This window comes from Silurus meridionalis, chromosome 10 (assembly GCF_014805685.1).
Source record: "Silurus meridionalis isolate SWU-2019-XX chromosome 10, ASM1480568v1, whole genome shotgun sequence".
Classification (NCBI taxonomy): domain Eukaryota; kingdom Metazoa; phylum Chordata; class Actinopteri; order Siluriformes; family Siluridae; genus Silurus; species Silurus meridionalis.
In genome coordinates, this window is record NC_060893.1 from 19,998,025 (window position 1) to 20,008,024 (window position 10,000).

At 38.4% G+C, this 10,000-nt stretch overlaps 1 protein-coding gene across 4 annotated transcripts in view; it reads left to right on the forward strand.

Annotated features, from left to right (window-relative positions):
- Positions 1–10,000, forward strand: part of cxxc5b (CXXC finger protein 5b) — a 21,850-nt gene that overhangs the window by 3,922 nt on the left and 7,928 nt on the right. For 3 of the 4 annotated variants that reach the window (XM_046860307.1, XM_046860306.1, XM_046860309.1), the window contains exon 2: positions 4,786–5,814. In XM_046860307.1, coding sequence (XP_046716263.1) covers positions 4,990–5,814 — 825 coding nt within the window. In that variant the 5' untranslated portion in view covers positions 4,786–4,989. Of the gene's footprint in view, positions 1–632; positions 1,376–4,785; positions 5,815–10,000 lie in introns of those variants that run through there. The other variant, XM_046860308.1, reaches the window with a different exon arrangement.

Genomic DNA, 10,000 nt, shown 5'->3' on the forward strand with positions numbered 1-10,000 from the left:
TGCACGTGCCACTTTCATCCTTTATCAATTCTCGCGTAAACTATCCGACTTACATAAATGTTCAATCAGCGGGCGCGTGCGTGCGTGCGCGGTCTCTCTCTCTCTCTCTCTCTCTCTCTCTCTCTCTCTCTCTTTCTTTCTCTCTCTCTCTCTCTCTCTCTCTCTCTCTCTCTCTCTCTCTCTCTCTCTCTCTCTTTCTTTCTCTCTCTCGTTCCTCTGTCTTTCTCTCTTTCGTTCCTCTGTCTTTCTCTCTCTCTCTCTCTCTCTCTCTCTCTCGTTCCCCGTCTCTCTCTCTCTCTCTCTCTCTCTCTCTCTCTCTCTCTTTCTCTCTCTTGTTCCTCTCTCTCTCTCTCTCTCGTTCCTCTGTCTTTCTCTCTCTCTCTCTCTCTCTCTCTCTCTCTCTCTCTCTCTCTCTCTCGTTCCCTCTGTCTTTCTCTCTTCGTTCCCTCTGTCTTTCTCTCTCTCTCTCTCTCTCTCTCTCTCGTTCCCCGTCTCTCTCTCTCTCTCTCTCTCTCTCTCTCTCTCTCTATGCTCTTGCGCCTGAGTGAGTACCGTGACGGTGTAATCTCTCTCTCTCTCTCTCTCTCTCTCTCTCGCCCGGGGAGATTCGCGTCTACCTGCCTTAGCATTCTGTTAAGTCGTTTTTCTCCCCCTCACTGAGGCCGACATTGCATTCCCGTCATGCACCAGCTCTCCCTCTCCCCTTCTCTCAGTGTGTAAAGTGTAGGTGAAGAAGTTATAACCATATCCTATTTACCAGACCGGACTCATTTCTAAATCCACAGCCTACATCAAGATGCAACGATCAGATTAGGGCTCACGCAATCTATAATATATTACTTTTTTGTTGCAATATGTAAATGACCTCTAGTACTAACTTAATGAGTGCTTACAGCATCCTGATGGATCTCAGACCTTCAAGATGGATGAACGTTTAGTTGCGAGTGTCCAAACCCGTCTATGAGGCAACCTGACCTGAAAGTCAAACGAGGAAGCGCGATGTGGTGGGATTTTGCTGGTTTTCTTTACAAGTGAACAATTTTAGGCGAAGGGGAGTTGACGATGCTCATGCTGGACCAGTACGTGGTCATATGTCACAAACTGTCACGTTAATCGCCTCAGGAATAAGGGTTAGCGACAGCCAGAAGTGAACTCTTTACCTCTAAGGTAACCCGAGAGGTTAATTAAGGAGTAGTACAGTGAATATCATGTGCACCACACAAAGTGTGTAATAATAAAATACACGAAATTAAACTGGACACATTATACAGACCACAAAGTGAGAAAGCCTGGTCAGTTTTCATGATAGTGGTGTTGCACAATCACAACGCACAAATCTGCAGTGAGTGACACTTCCAGAATCTACAAGAACTCAGTGAGTTGTAAAATGTTTCCATATTTTGTTTCCAAAGAAGCATGATCTAGACATAGAGGAAAATGGCTTGAAATCCTTTAACCTGAACTGTCTATATTAAATAAATTCAAATTTTGTGAGTGTGAAATCAAGACACGATAGATACTCGAGATCAGCTATCGCAGGTCAGTTCATGGTCCGTGAACGAACAAAGGGTTTTCAATGTATTGTATTCTGTATTGCAATCCCAATACATGACAAATGTCTTTGTAAGTTGTTTCATCATTAGTTAAATCAGTATGGTTTCTTTATAAATATTAGTTTCTATAACAATTAAATTTCAGATCCAAAGGTAGGAATCATTTTGATCGGATTGTTGTAGTCTTTGGTATGACTATAAATATGAAGGCTTGTGTGGGAGTGGAGGAAGCAGTGCAGGGTAGCTGAGGTCACCAGGCAAGAATGAAGACAGGCCTGAACAAAGTGATGGCACTGCAGCTGCACAAGCAGGCCAAGGATCCGGAGACAGTCAAGTTGTTTGTTATTAAAATGCCTCAATTAGTTATTTAACGTATGTATCAGTATGTTAATTCAGTTTCTTAATTAATTGCAGCAGAACTGGACCATGTAATGTAGAGTTGAATTGTATTTTTTTAATGTAAACTTAGTAGTATGCTTTAAGGCAAAACCAGATAATAGACTCGACTGCAGTATATTGTTGGAGAACCACAAACCACACAATTAGAATTTTTGTCCAAATTATAGAAAGATACATTTTTGGTTTAATTATCTTTTTTAGTAGGTGTGATCAAGTGATTACAGACTGCATAAATTGTAAATATTGCAAGATTTAATGTTGTTTGGTCAAATATAATAAATCAGTATTATTTTGAAAAGTGTCTGGCATATAATATAGCCTTAACGCACAAACTACAAATGTTTGAATTGATTATTTTGGGGAAATTCTGACTTTTTTTATACGTTAAAATGTGTATCACTGTAAAAATAAATGTATGACAATTAGAGTGTTTAAAACACTATACAGAAAAGAATAAATTAAATCTAGGGTATAGGAGATTCGGTAATGAATTGTAATGAAATGCAGTGAATTAATGCATGTCTTAAAGAAGTTTAACAAGAAAATCATCTTGGTAAAAATTCTACCTACCCATCACCCTGCCTTTATAGATCTGTCAGTCTTTGCCCAGCACCCATTGTATACCAACTAGTAAGCTGAACCAGGTTGGAGATTTCTCTATAGTTCTGCCTCAGACACAAACATTGCTCAATTCTTCTTAAGTCATCACATAGCTTATAAATTATCCAAACCGTAAGAGATCATTTCCATTTGTTTAGAAGAAGCTTGTGAACAAAGTTTGTGTCTGGTGTGTGATATTATAATGAAAATCTTGACCACTCCATGAAAAAAAACAGCATTATTCCCACCATTTTTTCCAGTACATCCTACCTACATTAGTAGCTTCAAAATGGATAGCCCCACCCATGTTTCAATTACAGTTAAGCACAAGCCCTAGCTTAAGGATGGTCTGGATTTGGAGTGCGGTTTGTGCACATCCTGTTCTGAAGGTGTTAGATGACTTGGAGGGGAAAAAAACCCTAATAATCCTTCCACCAGTGCACAGCAACACTGTTTGATGCTGTCCAATCTCTTCAGCTCCCCACTGTTCTGGAGTAACTGCTTCATATTTGGCCTGATGGTCCCAAAACAGCAAATCTCTTCAAGGAAAAATGGAAACTATATATAAATATTGACAGCAAGTAGCCTCGCTTTAACTCCACAAAAAGTTAAATCTAGAACCAAGAACTGGTGTTAGATTTGACGCACTTCAGGAATAGTAGCAGTGTTGAGCCAATAGCAGAGCTTCTTTCTCTCAGTAGAATCTGCTTCTGAAAGCTAAGAACTCTTAAGTATATCCCAACTTTAAAGAGGGTATCACTGCATTGCAACCCAGAACCCAAGCATTGTTCTACTTACCCAAATCAGCTTATATAAGCTTTTAAAAATGTTTAAGTCTAGAACAGAAATCTAGCCATTTGAATAGACACACTGGAAAGGATTTAAGTGGTTTATGAATTTCATCCCCAGTAACCCCTTAGGAATCTTTCTCCTGAGTGTCGGTTTTTATGCATTATTTCCAGCCAAATACACCATCCTATTTATTCATTCCCTAGTCTATTGATAAAGCTTATGAAGCTTTGGGGAAACATTACCTCAAAACCCCTTAAGAATGGGCAATTTTTCAAATTCTGCCTTATGTAGTGACAGTTTTCTCTGGACCATTTTACCATACCAAAGCTCATAGCTTTTCCAGAAAAAAAATTCTGTACCTTTCAGGGTACAATCATTTGTCACTGAGATGATACCCCCACGAGTACATCATCGGTACCTTTACTTACCTGAAGAAGTGGCTGGAGTGCACCCTTAAAGTGTACCTTTGGGGGTCATTTACATTGTACCTTGGGGAACAGTTTTATACCCGTGCAGTATTTTATTATTATTTTTTGACAGTTTATGGTCCAGTAATCAGCCATCAAGGGAACACAGTGTATTCCAGAGTGTATACTGATTCAAATGAAGCTCATCATCTCTGTGAATGGTCTGTTATATGATCACCTGGCAGGAAATGTGGACACAGAGAGATTCGAGTAGAGCAGAAGAGTTGTATTAAAATGAATTCCAACCAATTGAACACCAAATTTAATACCCAATTACACTGGGATTGGGACCGAGCAGACTAGTCAGTGAATGAATGGCAAGACTTGCTACGGAATAAAACAGAAACAACAGCAGAATTTCTACCCTGGGACACGTCTAACTACCTTAACTGTCTGTGTCCAACCCTCCTGACTGTCACTGGACTCAGAACTACTGGATGTCTTGTGACAAAGAAATAATGATTCTGCATACTGGTCTCTAGAACTGGCAGGAGGAATATTAAAGCAACTGAGTAGTAACTCCTAGTCATAGGCAAACCTTAAACAGTGATTGCAAAGTAGATAAACAGTTCAGCTTAATATGGTTAAAGCTAATGGTGTTTCATATTTGCATCTGTTTTGTAACATCTGTAGAGCTTTATGAAATCTAGACTATTTGTTAGCCTGTGTTGTATTTATTGTATAAAATATATTTAAAATACACAAACTACACATTATTTTCTGTTTCTACAGTCAAACTTAAAGACATTGATTGAAAGGAAAATATACTGATATTAACACTCTGATTTTCTCATATAAAGAATGTGAAAAAGCTTGGTGAAGTATTTTCTCTTTTCTGTCAAATACACTGTTAAAATTCCGGCTGTTAGCAGCCGTTTAAATGAGCATAAAGCAGGCAGATCTTTGCTAGCTTGTTAAATCACCTGTCTACTTATCATTTATATTCTAACTTCTCTCTTCTTTCTCTTTCCCAGGTCTTAACGTCGGAAAGCCTCTTAAAATGTGTGTGAACACGGTGTACTGTCAGTTGTAGGAGAGCACCCTGAGGTTCACTCTTCATCTCTTCTAGCATCAATCTTAGCTGTGCACCAGCCAGTGAGAACATTGCTGCCCTTTGCCTTTACCCTCCACTCCTCCTCCTGTCCTCTTCCCTCTCCCTCCCCCTCAAGCTGTGGACCATGTCTGCCAGTGGGGGGTTGATGGAGGGAAACCAAGCTAGGGAGGACGAGGATGCTCGGGACAGCTGCTGTGCCGATGAAGAATCGTCGCCCGTGGTGGAGAGGAGGAACAGGAGCGGGATCATCAGCACACCTCTCAGCAAGAGCCTCAAACACTCCCGAGCGCTCTCTCAGTACATTGCAACATGCTCGGCCGCAGCTGCAGTAGCTACTGCTAATGCTAACAGACTTGCCCAGAGCTCCTTAGTACCTACAGGAATTAAGTCTCACTCAGTAGACGCCCAGCACAGAGGCCAGGTGGGACTTACCAAACTGGACCGAGGCGCACTTGTTTCTAGCCTTTTGGACTCTCCAAGCGGTTTGCATCTGGCCCAGGCAGCTGAGCTCTTACGACGAGCTAGCATGCTACTTCCTGTCACTGACTCCTCCAGCCTTGGTGTGGGTGGGGACATGGAAGCAGTCTCAGCCTCTGATTCGCTGGGGAGTGTGACAGACTTTCCGTTGTTGAGCAATAGTGGTGTCGGGGGCGCTTTCCCGTTCCACCCGGGCCTGTTCATCATGACGCCGGCTGGAGTGTTTCTGGCTGATGGGGCACTATCGCAGGTCACAGGAGCTTCTGAGCAGCAGCAAGCACACAGTGAGATGGCAGCGGCTGCTAGTGCCAACGCCAAGAAGAAGCGCAAACGCTGCGGTTTGTGCCCGCCCTGTAGGCGCCGGATCAACTGCGAGCAGTGCAGCAGCTGCCGTAACCGCAAAACCGGCCACCAGATCTGCAAGTTCAGGAAATGTGAGGAGCTTAAGAAGAAACCAGCTGGCGGTTTAGAGGTAAAATGCTAAAACATTAATGAAGACAAACTGACAAGTTGCTTTCCAACATTGAAGAAGAAATTGGGTGCTGCTCTAGTAGTTTGGCCTGAACATTGCACATGACATTGCATGCACAGCAGCTTTAATAAATATTACATAAATATTATACCTCAGAATTTCAGGATTAACAATAAATTTAGTTTGGTTCCTTTTAACATATGGAAGATCAATACACACCACGTGCACAAAATATTTGTCATCTTTACTTTGCCTTGGTAGAGACCTTCTCACAAGAAGGTAGGCAGGATAGTGCACATTGTGATCTGTAGTGTTCAATACCAGGGGTTACGGAGCACCACGGCAATTCCCAAACATATCTGCACTCTCTTGCTCTGAAAAACTTCAGACTGTTTGGCATGACCCTGTTGATAACTTTGGTTGGAATACATAAAATCTAGAGTCATTCTAAAGAATCTAAATTCTAGAATCTAAAGTCATTGCTTGTACCTTTTCCTTCAAAGAGTTATGGCTCTTTAAAACTCAGTGAAATCACACTGGTATAAAAACATTCATGGTCTTCAGTTAAGGAAGCATAAGAAATAATTGTAATGGCTGTATTTTTGCAGCTTGCCAATACAAATTTCCCACACTAATGCATTTTATCCAATCCCCATTTATTCCACAACATTTTTAACATCTTATTGTTTTTTGTTTTTGTCATTTACCAATTTGTAACACATTTTCCGCTGCACTTTAAACATTTTTTGAGGATGTAGTTCTGGTTTATTCTCCAGTTCCAAAACGGGCACAGTTATGATAAAAGCATCCGATTCATTATTATGACTTAAAACATTAACCTCATTCTTTTGCCTGATTGGCTTGATTTTCGGCTGGCGCATGGCAAAATTCACCACACCAAATACAAAACTCCAAAATAAAATAAAATTTTATATAAAACAGAAAGAAAATACAGAAATAAAACTGGTTCATTTTTGATGTACAGCTCATAGTGAGAAAAAAACTATTTGACTCTTGTATCTGGTGTTATTATTTGTGTTTGTCTGTGGGTATGGTTGGACATGTTGCTTGATGTGTATGTTTAACCAATCAGCAGTGAATATTACTTCTAGCCCCACCCCCAAGGATGACTGGTTCTTCTTGGCATCAGCCTTGATCAGATAATAAATGCTGTACAGTTGTAAAGATTGGTATTGGATCATAAACCAAATGAAAATGCCTAATTTCAGATGAAATGCTAATCATAAATTCCGGTTGTAGTATAGAATGGTGAAAGGCCTTAAGTCCTTCCTGAGCTGAATCAGCAGTGTGTATGGGCAGTTACAGTACTAAGGAGGATAGAGCAACCGCTGTAGGTTCCACTGTGGCTGACTCAGTCACTAATGCAGGAAATAATTTTTTTCTTTACTTCTTCCAAAACCATCACATTATCTGCCCATAGGGATGTTCTGGAAACTTCTCAGAGTAAGAGTGCTTATCCGGAATCGGTCATAACTTCATTACATGGATAATTTCCACCGATTCAATACTTTAATCCATTCAATAATTAAATCATTAAGGTGTTTTTGGTGGTAGGATGATGGGAACAGAAGGTATGACCTAAACTTGATAGATAGATAGGCAGAGTTGCATAATGGGAAGGTGTACTGTTCACTGTACTAAATTCAAAAGGTGGAATCAGGTAATAATATTCAATGTGATATCAATATTTACTGACACGCACACAGCGGTAGGAGATTTCTGACAGTTTTCAAGGTAACTGCATGAAATAATCGAAGTTGTCAAATCGCTGTTATATACATCCAGTTTTTTTTTATTCTAAACAAGGACTGGAATACTTGTAATGTAATACACAATACATTTAAAGAAAAATTATTCACCTCAAAATCTTACCTCAAGATTTTCATTGCAGCTATAAGGCAAATGTAGCTAACAGGCACCCCAATGTCATGACAGTTAATTATATTTAATTCTATAAATACTTACACTTGAACAATATAAAAACTGACACTAAACTAAACAAACTCGTGTCACTTTAATGAAAAAATATTGAATAAATACGTATTTATTTGAGATATTTCAAAGTGCTGTTATAAGAATCCAGTTTTCTATTTCTGAACAAGGACCGGAATACCTGCAACATAATACACAGTACATTTGAGAGAGAAAAAAAAGTCACTTAGCCGATATTTAGGCAGCATTTATTTTTGAAGCTTTATCAGCAGTCGGATATCCCTGATTAAATGCAAGTGATTGTTTACCTGATTTGAAGCAAGATTGCATTTTGTCCTCTAACTGATGGTGGTAAACTTGTGGTAAGTCTTAGCTTAGAAACAAAAATTTTAAGTTAGTCCGAGGTTTAAAGATATTGTTTATTTAGTACTGTAGATATCTACCATATAAACCCCCTGCAGGATGCCCTTTTCATTGTGTTTTGATTTAGATTTAGATTTTTTACACCCAAATAATTACTACTGTATTACTTATAGCTACATTTTATAAAAAAAAAAAACAAAGAATTTTAAAATATGAATCATTTCAATTATACTTACAGACCAAAACTTTCAGAAGCACTAACTGTCAAATAAGCAATTCCCTGGCAGAAAGTCTTACTTTTGATCATTAATTAGACAATTTAATCCAGAAAACATTTGAAATGATTTTTTATTCTAATTATTGTTTCTAATTCATTCTCAATACTGGGATAATATCACGCATTTGGGACGATTACAAGAGTTTGTGAGATTTGATTTTTTGCAAATGGATCTAATTGTGTTAGGATAGTAAGTCATTGTGAGATTGAAAAAAAAAGGTACACTTGTGATTATGCAGTCGTGAGATAAAATCTCATATTGTTTAAAAACTCAATTGTTAGGATAAAAGGAAAAAATGTAAAAGCTGCATTTATTGTGAAATATGCTCATAATTATAAACTATAAAACACCTTCTATAGGTAGTTAAAGGTGTGTGAGGTAAGATTAGTTGTATTTTTGTCTTTATTGGTCAGATGGATTCACTATTTGAATAATTCCTGAACATGTTTGTTGTGTTCATTAGTAGTAATTTGTTGCTGCTATTTTGAAGCAGGAAGTTGGGACTGTGTAAGGGATGTGGGAAGTGAGCAAATGAACGTTATGTGAAAGTTTAAGTTTAAATTGAATGAATATGTTTTGCGTTAATCCTTTTCTAGATACTCTGATTGGTCAAGTCAGAAGTAATTAAGTGATTAGAGATTAGTCTGCATGCTTTTTATATAGTGGATCGACTTTCTCTGCTACAGAAAACATTTTTTATAATTTGGAATCTTTGAAAGTCATATCCAGCAAGAGTTTTAGTTTTACACTGACTGCAGAGGTAATATGATCCTTTACAGGTACGTGATTATTTTAGTCTCATCCAGTTATCCATCTCCATTGTTGTACAAGCAGAGGTTTAACTGTGTTAATGGCTTCTAAATGTGTAAATGTTATTTTTAATCATTCAAATACTTAAACAGGAAAAATAAATGTAAATCGAACAAAATCCGATAGACACGTCTAAAAAATGGTAATGGAAAAAAGTTATAATTTTTTAAGTCATACCATGGTCTGATGTGCAACATAAACGTACATTTAGATTTGCAATAAAAGAAACTTGCATTCTCTGTGTTTATTTAAAACATAATGCATGTTATAGTTTTATCACAGAGAAGACAAATACATTATATGAAACAGGGACATTGTCAATAGATTATATGGTAAAAGCTTTTTCAGTCATATGTGGTTCTTCCCCAAACTGTTCCCACACAGTTTGAGGCACACAGCTGTATGGTGGAATTATAGTTTCCTTCAACTGAACTATTACAAATGACCCAAACCTGTTCCAGCATGACAATGTCCCTGTGCACAAATCCAGCTCCATGATATATAGAGAAGGCGAGAAGCTAATTTCCATGTCATCTAACCTATATCTACATTAATCCAGACCAACCTTATAAACTGTATTTTATCTACACTTTTCGTCTGCACAATCACTTTCCAGAAACTGCTCGTCCATGCCGAAACATCTGAAACGATCACATCCTTTTACTGCGCATGCATAAAAACGTAAAGTGCTTTGTCCTGCGTCATTTCTGTCAGGTGTTTATTCACTTTTTACCTCATTGAACTGAAGCAGTAGCGAGTGAAATCTCTGTCCCCTCATACAA